The sequence below is a fragment of the Macaca fascicularis genome, chromosome X (assembly GCF_037993035.2).
Source record: "Macaca fascicularis isolate 582-1 chromosome X, T2T-MFA8v1.1".
NCBI classification, from domain to species: domain Eukaryota; kingdom Metazoa; phylum Chordata; class Mammalia; order Primates; family Cercopithecidae; genus Macaca; species Macaca fascicularis.
In genome coordinates this window covers 24940933-24959332 of record NC_088395.1, presented here as the reverse complement: position 1 = coordinate 24959332, position 18400 = coordinate 24940933, and the positions used below count along the sequence as shown (strand labels likewise).

At 41.5% G+C, this 18400-nt stretch overlaps 1 protein-coding gene across 4 annotated transcripts in view; it reads right to left on the bottom strand.

Moving 5' to 3' along the window:
* Positions 1 to 301: 301 nt before the first annotated feature.
* Positions 302 to 18400, bottom strand: part of POLA1 (DNA polymerase alpha 1, catalytic subunit) — a 307953-nt gene continuing 289854 nt past the window's right edge. For all 4 annotated transcript variants that reach the window (XR_012430381.1, XR_012430382.1, XM_005593197.4 and 1 more), the window contains one exon: positions 302 to 1498. Coding sequence is in view for 2 of the 4 variants with exons in the window: in XM_005593197.4 (XP_005593254.1) it covers positions 1353 to 1498 (146 nt within the window). In the remaining 2 variants the exon portion in view is untranslated. The remainder of the gene's footprint in view (positions 1499 to 18400) is intronic.

Below are 18400 nucleotides of genomic sequence, written 5' to 3'. Positions count from 1 at the left end.
AGAGGTGGCTATGAAGAAACTGGGCTGAGGTTTGAAAAGGGGATGGCCTCTAGTCTTTCATCTATCTATATATATATATATATACACACACACACACACATATGTATGTATTTAGAGGTGGGGGTCTCACTATGTTGCCCAGGCTGCTTTGAACTCCTGGGCTCAAGCCATCCTCCTGCCTCCACCTCTGGAGTAGCTGGGACTACAGGTGTGTGCCACAGCAACTGGCTCTAGTCACATGTTACTCCTTGCTGCCTCTCTAATCAACTCTTTGCACCTGGTAAGGATTCACCACAACTGCTTTCCCTTTAGAAAACTTTATTCTTAAGTAGAAGGCACAACATACGTTTTCTTTTATAAAAACACACAGGTCAATGTTTTTAAAAAACACAGCATAGTTGTACAAGGGGAAACATTTTGTTAGTATAATCTTACCAATAATGTAAGAGAGGAAAGACTGCCATACTGAAATATATTTTGCTGCTGCCAAAGAGGGTCCCATTCTGAAGAAATGAGAAAAAAATAGCAAGCACCAGGGCCAATTAAGCATCCCTCCCCCCAATTTTTCTGAATACAACACAGTGATCCTCACCCCAACCCCTACACATGTTAATGGACTGTTAGAGTATGAAATTATTTTTAATGTGCTTTCTTGTTGTATAAACCTTTACCTGCACTTTCTATTTAAGGGGCAAAAAGGGAATGTGAATGTAAAACACCTGCTCAGTGTGTGTCTGTTGGACTTTGGAGCAATTCAATAAACAAGCCTGCTCTGTTTAATCTATTTAGTGAGTGCAAAGCTTCTAAATCTCCCCCCTCAGCTACCTATATAAAAGACAAGACTGAAAAGGACACCCACTCCTGGATGGCTGGAGAAGCATTTGGATTTAGATCGGGTTTAATTGGTGTGTGAAAAAGCAAAATGTCAGCTCTTCAGTCAGGCTCTGAGAACCTCTCTCTATTGGGGGGGGGGGGTACATAGGCTAAAGGCCCTGAGGCAAAGCCTGGGGTCACTTACATTCCAGCTACTCTCAAACCAAGTAGCAATTTCCCTCCCTCAGAAACTGGGTCTTCAGGACCTTGGGGAGGGGAGCTTGGGGAAGGGCCCTGGAGTTGTGTTTTAAAGCAGTACATCTTAATATGAAGATGGGAACTTCTATGATGCTTAGGAACATTAGAGTCAATATTTTTGCAGCCCCCTTTCCTTGTCTACATTCACACAAACATCAGACACAGTTCCAAGGGAGAAACAGATGCAGGAAGGGCAGGAAGGGCAGTAAGGGCCAGAGCGGAGGCAGAGAGGAAGCTGGGATTTTTCAACTACCCCCTCCTTGGTTACTCCTGGGATTCTCTTAGGATTTCACAGCACAACCAGCGAAGAGTTTGCTTAGGTTCACTTCGGAGTAGCCACTTCGGGACAAGAATTGCTCTGCTGTGTTCTTGAGTTTTCTGTAGTCCTGCAGAACTCTGGGGGTAAAAAATTGCTTCTTCAATTTATCTAAAAAAGAGAGAGAGAGAGAGAAAGAGAGAGAGAGAGAGAGAGAGAGATTAGAAGTTTCAGGTAGTTTCTTTAAAAAACATTCAGTATTCCACCAGAGAAGAGGATGCTGATTCCATTTGTATCTCCACCATCTTATCTCTGGTCTACCCCTGGGGCCGGTCAGATGCAGACCCTGCCCACCATTCCTCTGTGAAAGCTTCTCTTCCTTTCTCCTGCCTGTCCGCTTCTCAGCACCTAGCTGACTCAGCACACCGGGGGACGGGGCCACCCTCTACTGATGTGAACTGCAGGTGCACGCTCATTTGCAGCAGACAAAGTGAGCTCTACATGCAGACACCACTTTCATGGGTGCTGCGAGCACATGCATGCAACTGCTTGCGAAGTCTGGAAGTAGCAGGAAATACCTAGTCTCAAAGGGAGCTATGGCCTCTGGTGCCTTCCAGCCCCAACTCCCCAGATCAGCTGGGCCTAGACAGCTTCTTCTAATCCCTCCAGTTCACCTCCCTCTGCTAAACAAAACTTTTTTGCTGAAAGAGGCAAGAGGTGAGTGGCCCCGAGGGCACCTGTCTGTCCATGGCCAAGATTTCTTTGCTCTTCTTTGTCCACACTGCGTGAACTCAGGATATTCGGCACTCTTGCTCCTTCAACACATTCATCCCTGGCCTTTCCCTTCAGAGCAGGGTGCTACCAGTAAGAGAAAAGATCCCTCTCCTTTTCCTTCCCAGAGCCTGCTACTTCTACACGTTGTTCTTTTAAAGGAGCAGTGGGGCTGTGATGCTCAGGTCCGATCTTTTGGGTGAAGACGGTGATCACATGGGGGATTGACACTATGTTTGTTCAGGAACCTGGTAAGGTGTTTGGAGAGGCTGCTTTCCCGCCCACCGCGCCCCCCATCCCCATTTGATGGCTTAGGAAACTGGGAGGTTAAGTCACTTACCCAAGGTTACACAGCAGGTAATCAGGGTTGTAGGCATGCAAACCCAGGTAGCCAGAACCCCCAGCCTGCACCTGAGGCTCACTTCTGCCTACTCCCCCTGCCACTGCATCACTACTCCCACATAGAAATGTGCAGGCCTGAGGTGAGGACTCCGCCCCCATAAGATGCTGGCCTGTGCCAAAGGGCCTGGGAGCAGCAAGGCTGCCCAGCACCTCCCGATAGGAACCGGTCAGGCAGGAAACATGGAGGGGAGAGCGCACCACTCACAGAAAGCAAACCTCCAACAACAGCAACACGCAAGTCCATAAAACACCCGGAAAACGAAAACTCAGACTCCAGATTTTTGTTTCTTGGCTATACATTCACATTTGCTCTCCACAACCTTTTCTGAATTACATAAATTGTCCTTTAAAGAACCACAGGTTTTATAGAGAATTAAAATGCCCAAAAGGGGTGGAAAAAGAGAGTGGGGCTGCAACAGAAAGACAATTTGAAAGTTCTAATGATCCGAGTCTGGGAATACACAACAATGGCCCCAACCAGTGCCTCCCGGCAGGCCAGAGCTGCAGGCCAGCAACCCTGTGCATGTGAATGACACAAATGCATCTGATGACTGGGGAGAGCACATTTAAAGAGCTGCGGTAATACAGAGCAGGGGAGGAAAAGAGAGGACATAGCTCCTGATGTGTTTACCTCCTCTGCTGATGGGATATTGACTTTTCCCACCAGGTTGGTTAGAAAGGGGACTATTTACGCTGCCACACAGCAGAGTTAGAATGACAACCAGCGTCACTCGGTGCTCTTCCTCGTAAAAGACAACTGTGACCGCCAGCATATCCCATAGCCAGTCAATACGGCCAAGGCACCATTCCACACCAGTTAGAGATGCAGATAAAAGCTCCCACTTGCTTCCCCAATGAGAATTTAATCAATAACATATGGAAGGTCTTCTAGGAAACAGAACTGGACTAGCTGTCACAGGCCGCATCAGGGGCAGGGGCTTGGTGGGGGGGGGGGGGCGGGGAGGAGGAGTCACCCCTTCTTCCTGGTTTTTCTCTTCCCTCTTCAGGCACCTGGGCCACCCACGTTAGGCCTCACAGTAAACTGTTACCCTGTTTGTGTCAATACTGCACCCACCACTTTATAACTCAAGGGAAAATACAGGTGTTAAATGGTGGAGGCCAGTTAATGCGACCAGTAAAACCCTGATTCCTTTCCCTGCTTTGGTTTTGAGAGTCAGCCTACCAGTAACAAGACCATCACCTCAGGTGCTGCAGGTCAGGCGCCCAACAACTGTTAAAACATTCCAACATGCCATCAGGCAAGAGGCAGAGAAGATCCGCAGCCATCCCATCCCTGTCCACAGAGATGCCACTGGCCCTGGTTACTGCTGTCTCCGCCACCAGCACCACAAAGCCAACCTTTGTCGAGATCGGGGAGGAAATGCTCTTCCTACACACAAGTGTGTCACTGAAATACACTCTAATGGCTTGAAGTATCACCCAGAAATCGCTCATCTTAATACACCAGCAAAGCTGATCTCCTTTTTAAACTTTTCTTGCGAATAACATTCGAGGAATGTGTATGTAAAGCTTATTTACTCTGGTCCTTTCTACATGCTCTGATTCCTTGTGGTTATACATTAATTACCAAAAATATTCTGTCCCTAACCCCTATGAAAACGATGGAAAAAAAGGGTAGCCTAGACATTATTCACAAAATATTTTATCAGACAACAAAATGAACTGCTCATTTAAAAGTTGATTTATATTGATTAGAATCTAAAACCTCAAAATAAAGAAAATTACATTATTTTCTATATGGGATGAGCTAGACCAATATCTGCAGGTTGACCTTTCTTAAATAGTTTATATAAAAGTCAACTGATCAAATAAAATGCTAGCTCTATTAAAATTATGGAGTATTCTCCTATCTAAGGAGAAACTATCTCTACTTCACATATTTTACTTCCATGTCAGTAAACCAAAAATTTCTTTTCAGCTCTACTCTTTATAAAACCCTTTTTGGACTTAAAGAAACACACTGAACTAGAAACCACGAGGCAAAGACATTTTAACATCGCCTACTGGTTATTTTCTTTTAATTAAGGCAGGCTTAGGCACACAGGCAGCAGCCGTCTCTGTTCTGAATGTCTGTTTCATTTATTTCTGTGCAAAGGTATCAAACAACAGTCAGTTATAATTGATTCTGTCAGGTGTTATACAGTCAGTCATAATTGTCTCTGTGTAGAGGTGTGTCAATTTACTATATCTGAATTAAATATTCTGTCAATTATGAAATCAGGTAATAATTTCAGTCAGTTTTTTAATTGCATGGCTTCCCACCATACAGTTCTCAGTTCTCCCACCTTTTCCAATCCATAGCCTCCCTCCCTCAATGCAACGTGAGCTTTGCAGTAAGGGGTGGAATGCAGGAAGCTTTAGAAAAATTTGAAAGAAAACTGCACCCCTCTACGCTCTCTACACGTAGAGCCATCCGACCTACAGAGAGCTGCTGGAGCCTCTGGCCTGCCTTTTTCCTGAATATCGATCTGTATAACTGAGCTTCCAGCTATGCACAGTACCTGAGAGATCTCAAGTGACATCCATATTTTAAACACAAAGACATTTAGGGCCCCAAATCAAATGGCAAGTACATAAACATTTCTCAAAGTAAGAAATGAAAAGAAATCATCTTTGAGTCAATTCTTACTTAGAAAAAAAATTCACAAGGCACGGTGCCAGGCACACACAGTGATCAATGTGTTTATCGATTAGCCAATGCCTAGAGGACCATTTTCACCCATTAAATCACATCTTAGATGCTAAAATATTTCTGGAGGCTTGAAGAGTCTGTTAGTCCACTATCCAGTTCCATTCCTACTTAGAAATAATTATCTTCAGTTTTCTTTCTTTTTTCTTCTTTTTTGTTAATACCAAAACACAGCCTTCAAGAAGAATAAAATATCCATGGTTTAGCTCAAGTGCTCTACTAGGCTGTAGGCTGATCTGAGAAGTATTTAGAAGTGTGATTATAATTCTCTCCATCATTGGTCTGGTTCATGTTCAATAAACACAGGCTTGCTGCAGCCTGGTGGTGGTGAACAGTGACCCTTCACACTCAAAGCAAATGGAGGTGTCGTGGGCCCCAACTACCAAGAAGGGTTGGTCAGGGGAAGTTTGGGGAAGAGCAGAGGGCGATGCGAGAAGGGAGGAGACAGGGTAAAGCAATGTAAAGAATGCCACTTCTACAGACAAGAATAGAAGGTAAGAGTCATGCCCCTTACCATGTTTCAGTGGCAAAAGAGTCACCTTGAAAGAGATCAAAAATTTCCTTTCAACTGGATGAAGTGATTCTCTCAGGGTTGGGTTTTGGGTGTTTGCATTTGTCACGTCGGAAGAAAATTGCCCATGCAGCCCCCTTGCTGAGGTTATAAAAAGTACTGTCAACCATACTGGACAGAATTTTTTTTTGGGTGGGTGGCGGGGGGGTTGTAGAGAAGGGGAAAAAAAAAAAAAAAAGAAACACATTGTGCAGGATCATTAAGCACTGTTGTATAAATAAAGTTAGAAGATCAAACGAAAGAGGGGACTCGGGTTAAATGCTGGAAGACAAGCTTAAATAAAGTTCTAAGAAAAAAGCAAGGCACGCTGTAATTCCAAGAACCTATTACTTCAGACAATTTACTTCAAAAAATAAAATCAGAATGGTAAATGATTACCCAAAAGCAATCATGTCATCATCACTGAGAGATGGAATAAAATAATTTTTTGTGAAGTGGCTGAATGAGAGCAACTTAAAAGCCACGGAGCCTGTCAGAAGCACATTATTTCTTTTTACACCCCGTTTCCCAATTCATCTCAGTGCTGCTGACTAACCTCGGCTCCCAGCAGGTGGAGCATTTAAAATAAATAGCATTTCCTACAAAACGCGCTCCAACTGCCCCATGACAGACGCTTCCAATTCCCGGCCAGCCACTGGATCAGCTTCAGCGGTATCTAACAAGGTGTAAATACAATAACAAGCATGTAATTAAGTGAGCATGATGAAGTTAATGGAGATAATTCATTCCATTTTGGGCTTATGAATATTCTATTAGATGTTATCAGGCAGCTGGAATAGCTGTTAATTTAATCATCATTCAGACCAGCAAAATGTTCTTTGTGCGAGCATAATTGCAGAGAATGAATAATTGATTTGACAATTGTACCAGTGGATTTCAAACAGTTCTGTGCGCTCTCAGAGCAGGAAGGGAGGAGAACTGGAATACTCAAAGCACTGAAGAGGTGGCAGAGAAGCCAGCCTGTAAATTGAACATTATCAGGACACAGATAAAGGACAATTTTTATTTTATCAATGCAACACAATTACATTACAGTGCGCTAGTAATCATTCTGCCCACACTTTAAAAAGGGAAATAAATTACTCTTCATGGGAAAGGACAAAAAGAAATATCAAAACCATTTAGAATCCATTGATATTGGATATTTAATTTTTTACATTATATTTTATTATAGGAAATATCCAACTGTGTTTGAAATTGCTGGTACATTTAACTCTGTTACCTGCAATCAGGTACACGGATTGTATTTTACATGTATCTCTGTATTACAGCATGGTCTATGAATTACAATGACTTTATTGCAATTTTTAAAAACTACTCTAATGTTTAAAAAGCGCCATCATTGAGGTATACAAGAGTATTGTACGCCTTAACTGCCAGAACTCTGTTCTGGATACGCTGAACAACTAGCAAAATTTTATCCTCCGCATGATTCTATACTACATTTGAGCAGAAAAAGCAGCAACAAAATGTTGACCTTCAACAAGCAGTTTCCAACCTGAAACTAAGTTTTATTAAGGATCAACTGTACCAAAGACCTAGAGTTCTGAGTTACTACCCAGCAGAAAACATGTTCACCACCTACCCCTGCCCCCTGTGGCTATTACTGCAATTCGCAAAAACCTTTCATAGCATTCTACACAGAAGCTTGTAATTTAATCAAAACCAATGGGATAATGACTGCAGTGAAATTTGATGTAAGCATTACTTTTTAATACACGTGAAGTCATGAGAATATGAAAGCATTCTGAATATCTTCATTAGCTAGGAATGGTGGCGCATGCCTGTGGTCCCAGCTACATGGGAGGCTGAGGTGGGAGATGGGCCCAGAAGGTTGAGGCTGCATGCAGTGAGCTATGATTGTGCCACTGCACTCCAGCCTGGGCAACAGAGTAACACTCTGTCTCACCAAAAAAAAAAAAAAAAAAAAAAAAAATCTAAACATCTTAATGTCCAATTAATATTCCATGACAGACAAGGAGATGATTAGTCCCAGGTCAGTGCTGCTCAGGGGGTTAGGGGTTGGGACAGAGTCAAGTTGAATCCTGGGAAGTTTGTTTGTCAACATATCCAACCAGTGCTCACCATCCAACCTGGTTCTCAAAGGTTTTTGTGGGGAAAAGGAAGGTGAGAAATGTGTGTGTTTGTGCTTCTTAAACATTCCCAAGATTCTGATAAGTTTATACTGCCCCCCTCAACTGAGAACCAGGACTACAAAAATTTTAGGTATGTCTGATTTCGATGACCTCACAACTTCATATTATGGAAATAACGTTTTCCACCAGTACCATTCTTCCTGAAGACTCCAGTCTTTTCAAGTCTTGAGTCAGCAACAATATCCAAGAAGCATACACAACATCTTTATTGCTCACGTACCATTTCTAATCTATTTATTTATTTATGAGATGGAGTCTCACTCTGTCGCCAAGGCTGGAGTGCAGTGGCGGGATCTCGGCTCACTGCAACCTCCGCCTCCTGGGATCAACCAATTCTCCTGCCTCATCCTCCCGAGTAGCTAGGACTACAGGTGCCTGCCACCACGCCTGGCTAATTTTTGTATTTTTAGTAGAGACAGGGTCTTGCCATGTTGACCAGGCCGGTCTCGAACTCCTGACCTCAAGTGATCTGCCCACCTCAGCCTCCCAAAGTGCTGGGAGGCGTGAGCCACTGTGCCCAGCCGCATTTCTAATCTTGATAAACATCTTAATCTCTACTTATAAGGCTTCTAAACATGGTGCATAAAAAAATTCAGGCTGTTTAATCCTATGTGGTGACATGCAATATCCACAGGAACTGGAAATCGTTTACTGTGGAGAGGTAACAGGATGTGGGTGTGTGCACAGGCTGGGACATTCTTGCAAAGGAAGAGCAGATGTGAGGAAAAGAAAATGCATATGCATTAAATGCAGTGAGTGTGGCCTGGGAGTTGGCACTGGCTTTAGAATAGGAAATTCTGGACTCATTTCTGGGCTCTTATTTCTGAATGTCAAGCCTCTGCTTATTTTCCTTCACTTTAATGAATACACAGGTTGACGGATTAGAGTGCCCAGGCAGTTTCTGAGACCACGTTAATGGTCAACAAATGTTAGTTGATGACAATGATGACAACAGAGAGGCAGCAAATAGTCCAGTGTACATGGTAATTTACCACAGGTGGGAGAAGAAAAAAGCCCCCAGGGTGTAGCAAATATGCAAATAGGCACCCCAAGGAATGGCTTTTACATTTCTTTGGCCAAAGGCTGTACCATCAGCTAAGCTGTTGTTCTTTTGGGGATAAAGTCAAAAGAACATAGGCCATGCCTTGGTTGCTTCTTAATCCTCTGGGTATCTTCCCTCCTCACTAGCCCCTTGTTCTCACAGCCCACGCTACTGTGTTAGAGACAGTTCTGACTGATATAAACAGCTGGAACTAAAGCGAGGCCATAGTTGGATGGTGAGGGTAACAGCTGTGCTATAAGGTCTTCTTGGTGGGGCCCTTAACATTCCAGATCACCATCACATTCTGGATAGAGTGTAGAAAAGAGGCCGTGCCTTCCCAAATCCTGACATTAAGGCAAGATTCTGGTAACACCTTTTCCCTTCTGCACACCGGGGAAGGATAAAGCTACAACGATTCCAGGGGCACTCAGCCTTTCTTGGGTTCCGTACTTGTTTGCGGGTAGGGAACATTCCCTTCCTGCTTGGGTATCATGGATCCACAGATACTGTACCTCAAGATGTTGAGTTACATACCTTGTGGAGAAAAAAATTAACATTTTTGATTAAGCCAAATCAGTATTCTGGCAAAATAATAATGAAATATATGACTATATATTTAGTGTAAGCGGATCAGTAAACAAGTATCTGTGGATAACCTGCTACATGCAAGGCACTGTCAAACAGGTTATGAGAAACAGAAGCTTAAATAGGCATTGCACTTTAAAGGGTTTATTAGTGGACTATTGCTGTGTAACAAATCACCCCACGATTTGATGGTTAAACACAACACACAATAAACACATTTCTCGGTTTCTGTGGAACAGGAATCCAAGTATGGCTGAGCTGGGCATCTCTGGCTCCAGGCTTCTCACAAGGCTACAATCAAGGTATCAGTCCCACTGTCTCAGATCTGAGTGCTCAACGGGGCAAGGATCATTTCCAAGTTCTCTTCACGTGGACTGCTATTCCTCTTAGGCTGCTGAACTGAAGCCCCAGTTTCTCATCACGTGAGCTTCCCCAACTCACAATATGGCAGCTGGTTTCCCTCAGAGTGAGTGAGAGTGTGAGTGAGTGAGAGTGTGAGTCAGTGAGTGAGAGTGAGTGAGTGAGAGAGTGAGAGTGCTCAAGACAGAAGTCAAAATCTTTTGTACCCTAATCTCAGAAGTGACATTTCATCGCTTTTGCTATATTTCTTTTGTAAGAGAGTCACTTGTTCCAGGCCATACCCAAGGGAAGAGGACCACTGCACAAGTAATGGTCACTGGGTGCCATCTTAGAAGTTGCCTATCAGAGAGGGCCAATGCTCTGGATAACTGGTGGAAATACAAGGGAACTCAGTAACTTAGTGTGGAGCACCTAAGAGTGGGTGATAAATTTAAGGACTTAAGAAATCTGAGAAAGCAGAGTGATAATAAAGTCAAAGGCAGACCTTTAAAGTGACTCTATATATATATATATATATATTAGAGACAAGATCTCACTCTGTCAGGCTGGAGTGCAGTGGCATGATCATACTCCTGGGCTCAAATAATCCTCTCACCTCAGACTCCCAAGTAGCTGGGAGTATAGGCATGTACTACAACACCTGGCTAATTTTTAAATTTTTATGTGGAGATGGGGTCTTGCTATGTTGTCCAGGCTGGTCTTGAACACCTGGCCTCCCACAGTGCTGAGATTACAGGTATAAGCTACTGGTCCCCTGACTCACTCACTCACTCTCTCGCTCTCTCTCTCCATATATATATATATATGTGTGTGTATATATATATATGTGTATATATATATATATATATGAAAGAACCCTTTCTTTTTCTCTTTTTTTTTTTTTTGAGATGGAGTTTCGCTCTTGTTGCACAGGCTGGAGTGCAATGGCGCGATCTCGGCTCACCGCAACCTCCGTCTCCCGGGTTCAAGTCATTCTCCTGCCTCAGCCTCCAGAGTAGCTGGGATTACAGGCACGCGCCACCATGCCCAGCTAATTTTTTTATTTTTAGTACAGGCAGGGTTTCTCCGTGTTGGTCAGGCTGGTCTTGAACTCCTGACCTCAGGTGATCTGCCCACCTCAGTCTCGCAAAGTGCTGGGATTACAGGCATGAGCCACCACGCCTGGCTGGAAGGAACCCTTTCTTAGAGAAAAGATTGGATGCTTTTGTGACAGTGGGTGGCCAAAGTGAAGCCACTGATAAATACAGATTGAATATCCTTTATCTGAAATACTTGGGACCAAGTGTTTTGGATTTTGAAATATCTGCACTACACTCACAGTTGAGCATCTGAAAATCTGAACTCTGAAATGCTCCAATGAGCGTTTCCTTTGAGCATCATGCTGGTGCTCAAAAAGTCTTGGGTTTTGGAGCACTTCAGATTTCCAGATTTAGGATATTCAACCTGTACAAGCAGGACTGAATTTAAATTCTCTCTAGAGGGTTTAGTGAAAAATTGAGAAGACTGAACTAAAAACAATGGAAAGTGGCTTTCTCTAGAAAGAGACAGTCCCTTTAGGCCTACACTGTACAAGAGTGGCCAGGTACTGACTCCAATGGCTGACTTCCAAATGGGGGGGTTATTAGAATATTTGGTATTTTATGTTTCATGCTTTTCATTATTATGGAGTAAGGGTTAGCAACTATGGCCTGAAGGCCAAATCTAGGCCTCCACTTGTTTTTGTTAATAAAGTTTTATTGGAACAAAGCCATGCCCATTTGTTTCTGTGTTATCTACGGCTATGGTGGAGAAGTTGAAAAGCTGCAAAGGAGACTGGTCCTCAAAGCTGAAACTATTTACTATCTGACTCTTCATAGAAAAAGTGTGCCAACCCCTGGTATAGAGGGTTCAAAAAATACACATCTTATTTCATCCTAACAACAGTCCCATAAGTTAAACAGAAGAGACACCATAGCCATGAGGAAACCGGACCAAAGATGCTTTTCACAATGCCACAAATTTAATTCATGCTCTTTCCTCTAAACTCTCTTTGCAAAGGGACACACACACACACACAAAAAAAAACCTCTTATTCTCCTACTCTCCAGCCTGCATGATTTATCTTTAAAAGTTGCAAAAGGTCTCCTCAGCATTCTTATATAAAATTTTCCATCTTTGGCCCAAGCAACTTCAAGTCTTCAGAATTTTTGCCAGTATTGATGCAGGATGCTAGAATAAACACACTCACATTTTTTTTTCCTGTGTAAAATGTTGATGCTAGGCCATGTAAGGCAAAATGTTCTCTACATGTGTTTACATTTACTCTAATAAAAATCTGAATCCTTATTTCAGTTTGTTCCTTGGCTCTTCTTAGATGAAGGTTCAATGATAGTAGAGAAGATGAAATGAGCACATTAGGGAATGTTGTATTGCACATCTCAGATTCTTCTCAAATAAATGCATAACCTTGTGGTAAAACTGAAACTTGCCATCCTCATTTCTGTATGTTTAATATGCACAGTTTTAGGTGCCAAGAAAGAATCCCCACACTGTTCGGCATTTTCACTACCATAATCCTCAATGTATACTTTTTAATGCTTAGTCCGAAGCTAATTACAAAATGGGTCTTATTGATTTGCAAATTGTTGCTATCCATTTAAAGCCATGTCACATTTATGACTCAATGATTAAAAGGGAAAGCGGTGTGTCTCTTACACTCAATGATTAAAAGGGAAAGCGGTGTGTCTCTTACACTCAATGATTAAAAGGGAAAGCAGTGTGTCTCTTACACAGTACAGTTCTTGATTAAGTCACCGAATTCTCTGAAGCCTGTGGCCTTGTTAAGCAGCCTCTAGGTCCTCATGTTACGGATGGAAGCAGGGAGTTTTGGGGGAGGCAGGTAGTAGAGGACACGACAGAATGACTAAACCACAATTCCACAGAAGAGGCAAATGGTGCTTAGAGAGGTCTAACTGCTATAAGGCCATTCCACCATGCAGAGCAGTCTCCCTCCCATATTAAGACAGGACGATCTACACAATGGATTCATCTAGATGGCACTAGCAAATGGGATGGTTACTGATATTGACTGCATCATTATCAGAGCCTTTTTTTGCAAGCTTTAGCAAAAATTAAAATGCTCTTAAACTGCAAACTGAAGGAAAATATGGATCTAAAATATGCTTGGCAATAAGCCCAGAAAACCAATAGGATACCTGGGAAAGAACTCTGAATTAACATAAGGCTAAGAACTTGGAGACTCTTAACAATACTGATTGATGGGCCATTAACCTATCCTCATCTCTACCACCAAATGACCATCTTTCATTGGCAAATAAATTGCATTTGGGCTTCTCTACTTGTTTATTCGACAAATATTTATTAAGTACTAACTGGGTGTCACGTACAATTTGGGATAGGGTAGGGACGAAGAAAGGATTCCAAAAATGCCTTAGCACACCTGCTGTATTTCAGGAGCACAGTTTGGCATTCTAGCTGGAGAGGAAAACACACAAATAAGTAAATACACTACAATTCGATGTACCCATAGAAACATGAATTATTAATTCATTCAGCAAATATTTACTGAGTGCCTACTACGTGCCAGATACTATTCTAAGCCCTGGGACATAGGAATGGACAAAACAGACAAAAGTGCCTGCCTTCATTAGGATCAGAATCTGATAACACTAGAGATATGATTAATATAAAAGAGAAAAATCCATTAGAGACAATAAAGATAAATGAATATATACTCTTTAGAAGAAAGGCAGCCCAGAAATCAGAGTTTATTTTATTATTAATGCAATACAGTTAAAAGATCACAACTCAACTATTTTGAGCACAGATTATAGGTTATTTATATAATTTTAAAAGTCTAAATAAATTTGGAGGAAATGGAGCAGGCTTAAAGGATAGCGCTAGTGCCACTCTCAAAATAGCCCATCTATTGGCCTTGAATTTTAAAATATGGCTCACTCCAAAATACATCAAATACAACATATACAGCTGCCATCTGTCCTATAGTCATAGTAGGAGTCCCTTTCATTCACAAGCAAAGCCAGTGGAGGGAGGGGAGGGACTTGAGATGGAGAGAGGATAAATTCCATTTGTGCTATTAAAAAAAAAAGTAGAACAGTGAACCCAGTGGTTGAAAAGTGAAGATAAAAAGAAGAAAACAGTAATCTTGCTATAGAAACCAGAGAATTATGTTCTTGCTCTCCCCCCACTTTTTTTTTTTTTTTGCTTTCACACTATACAAACTCTAGCACCCTGAACAGCTCACTCTCCTGCTATTTCCAGCACTTTAAAGAAACTTTTCAACATTTCTGCTTGATACATTTTTTCAACAGGGAGGTGAAGACAATAAGTAAACAGGTAGTAAAGGGCTATTTAGAGAGATGGTCAGTCACAGTAATAATAAAGGGAAAAACCCCCACCTGAACAGAACATCCATCCTATGTGTGGCAGCCACAGACGGCACATGACCTCTGACAAACAGTTTTCAGAGTAATTTTAATGCTACTCTGGATTTAACTTGACTAACTGGTAGCAATTGAGCACATCTTTTTTTCTTTTTTTTCTTTTTTTTTTTTTTTGTGGCAGCAGTTATCTAAAATGCTACAATAACAGCATCAAAAGTAGAATGGTGGAAGATTGGTTTTCCATTGTGCTGCTGAACTGGCATAATGCCCACTTTAAAAGCAATTCGCTGCTCATCACTGAAATCTGGCAGACACGACACTAAATGCCTTGAGGGAAAAAAAAAGGGACTTGAGAAGGGGGAACCCACTCCAACCACCACGCAAAAGGGGAAAAAAGAGTGCCACAGATGATGAATCTGGGTGAAAAGAGAAAATTGCCAAATAAAAAGTTTAGCATTGCATGCAGACTCCCAATAGGCTGTACTTAATTTGCTAGAAACAGATTTTGTCTACAGGTCTGCATTAGTAATAGCAGAACAAAACAAAAGCAAAATATATATTTATGTCTGTCTATTGTTCTGATGAAGCAAAAACCTAGTGAGTTCCGTCAATCATTTGTCAAACATGTCTTCCCCGTTTTATTTACCACCAAATATAATGAGTAAATATGTGATAATAAAACTCTTCTTTTTACATGGACATATACAATTTTTCCTCCTGCTAAATACAGGTAATGATTTAGGAAGCTTTCAAAATGTCTTTTTACTGTCAATAAAACTAATTCTATTCCCATTTTCATCTGAAAAAAAGGCTTTACAAATGAAAATTCAAATTAAAATTCTGATTATAGTGTAGTGTGACAACACCTGTATTTATAATTTTACTGTCAGCTAGCTTGTAGTGTTTAACAATAGCTCGAAGTAGAAAAGTAATTGGAATTTGTCTGTAACATGCCAGATGACGGCATTGGGAGCTTTGCTATGCTACAGCAAATTTGGTTTGATGGCAAAATAACCTCACTGAGACTTCTACAAATCAAAGGTTATTGGGGCTGGAGGGGGGAAGGTTTCTCAGGTATGGGACCCCTTCCTGACTTTGGGGAATCTGAGAGTTCACATCTGATGAGTAAAGACTGCTCTGATCCTGACTTGGGCTTCTGGCCCATCACCTGCCCTGCAGCCTCTCAAACAGTGCAGATGCAATGTAGTTTCTAGAGTTACTCCAGATAAATCAACAACAGCAACAACAACATCGTCCTGTTGGTTTGGACACAAACCAATAACGTAGCATAGCTATAAACCTGACAGAGGTGGGTGGGATCGGGGATCCATCAAGGGAAGGGAAGCACAGTGAGGGACTGAAAAGCACCTACGTGGGCCAGGGCAAGACCCTGGTAACAGTATGATAAGGATGCTTACCACTTATCAAAGGCTACACAGTCAGGAGCTCTAGAGACATTCATTGTATTCATTCGTTTTCAATAACCACTGATAAATAATATAGGTACCCACACAGATGCCTAAGATTTGCTATTTATCAAAAGATTAAGAGAAAACTTACACATCCCACTTATACTTTTACTGAAGCGATATGGAGAAAAAAATTATTTAAAGCAGTGTTCTGCTGTCAACTTGAATCTTTCAAAACTTATAAACACATGTTAATCTCCACACACAACTTGCCTTACTCTAGTCTACAAGTGAAAAGCCCATCTTTTTCATTATCCTAAAGATGAAAAAAAAAGCCACATACAAAAGAAAAACAGAATGACAGTGATGTTTTAGTTTACACTAGATATGGCAACACACACAAACTGTCAAAACTATGGAATGAAAAAAGCTGTTATCAAGCAACTGTCAAGAAGAGTCCTCTGAGATTTGGAAATCTTGTGTTTATTGTAACTACTGCACATTACACAAAGAAAGAAACATCCCTCTCCTTGCTCTTGCTGCTAAATATCATGCAAGAGAACACAGGCTTCTCCCTTAGTATTGGGATTAATTTTTCTTCCCTGCGTGTCATTCTGTGCCTGACAGAGCTGCACCCCTCCTCCTAGGGGTTTCCACAGTGTGGTCAGAGTTCAGAGAGAAACTCGAGGTCACATTAAACATTATTTCATTTTAAAAACCATCACCGCCTTATTTCATGTTGTTAACTGGTCGTCTACCCGGTAAGAGTCGGATCTGTTAACATCAAAATGCATAGTCGTCACCTGAATGATTTTCCTGACGAGTTCTACAAAGTGAAGCATAGAGGTGAAAAGGCATAGACACTTACCATAAAATGATTTTAATTCGTGACTCTCTCTCTCCCCACCATCTCCCTATTAATGCATACAACAGAGAAACCCAAATCCCTAAGGGGAAATTACCATCTTATAAGGGAAGAAATGGAAAAAACACATGGTCCACATCTCTTCCACAGTGCATAATATTAGAGATCTGGACGTCATTTATCCAACCCAAACTCAAGGGGCAAAATTTCCCTTGGAGTCTGACCTGTGTCTATACATTTTATTATACTCGCTAAAGTGGCCTTTTCACCTAAACACAGAGGCAGCATCACTCGCAGTCTGACTCTTAATTCAGACTTAATTCAGCAGGCCCATGTGGGTCTGCTCAGCCAACTGCAGGGCAGTGCCTTGGGAATGGCAGCAGCTGTCCCTTGATTAATGCAGGTGAAAGCACTCTTTAGGTGTTTCCATTTTTATTTCTCGTGTTTCCTTTAGATGCAGGATATGTGCCTTTTGACATTTCTCAAGATGAGGAAAAAGTGGACAGCAGAACCCTTAATATAAGTGTAATTGCCTGGATTCAGATGAACCATGGGTCAAATCAAACCAGAAAACACATTTTTGTAAAAAAAAAAAAAAAATCTGTTAGCAACACATGGGCTGACATATAGAACTGTCATAATTTCTGACCAAAGAGATTCCAGTGAATTTACTTCTGTACATTTTGCTGGCATCCTTCCCTGTATAGAGAGCTAATGAGAACTTCAGCACATTATTGATGGATGTGTCGGCCATCTCAGTGATGCAGAAAAGAAGTCAACATGTCTTAAGTGGATCTTGGATCTAAATAGGTTATAATTGTTACGCGATGCTTACAACATACTTATTTTAGGTTTCAGTGACCTGGTATGACTCAGTCAGCAACAGAATAATAGGTCAGTCAAATTTTAACCTGTGGTAAAAATGGCTTAACACTGATGTCAGTTTTATAAAAATGAAGATGACTACCTAGTAAAGAAAATCTAAATTCTTCTAAAATTCTTACGTAATCTTTTATAATGTTAATCATTATTTATTGATTATTAACTACTAATAAAGGGAAAAAGAAGAATAGATATGTTTATCACTTGCCTTCTCTAACACTATTTTACAGTAAGTGGCTAATTTACATTTTCTTCATGCAATGATCTTAATACCAACTAGCTCTCTGCTAATAAAATTTTATTTGAAGGAAACAGTTAAATTTTTTCTCCCTTTAGTCTGAAGGCATTTTGGCAAGTTTTATGTGGAAAAAAAAGAGATGTAAGTTGGTGAAGTTATGACAACCGATCCATTAAAGAAATCTGGAGATATCTCTAACAAAGGTGGGGACATCATCTTTAGTTATTCATACAACCCATAAATCATTAGCCTTGTGCACACAGCAGTTATGTTTAAAAAGTACTCTACAGCCAGACTATTGGGGTTGCAATCCTGACTCTGCCATTAACTTGCTATGTTACCTTGAGCAGGCTTTTAAACCTCTCCACCAGACCTCCACTTCCTCATCTATCATTTAGGGACAAGAGTACTATTTACTTCATAGGGTAGTTGTGAGAATTAAATAAGTTAAAACACCGAACATGCTTTTTTTTTTTTTTTTTTTTTTTTTTGAGACGGAGTCTCGCTCTGTCGCCCAGGCTGGAGTGCAGTGGCCTGATCTCAGCTCACTGCAAGCTCCGCCTCCCGGGTTCATGCCATTCTCCTGCCTCAGCCTCCCGAGTACCTGGGACCACAGGCGCCCGCCAGCTCGCCCGGCTAGTTTTTTGTATTTTTTAGTAGAGACGGGGTTTCACTGTGT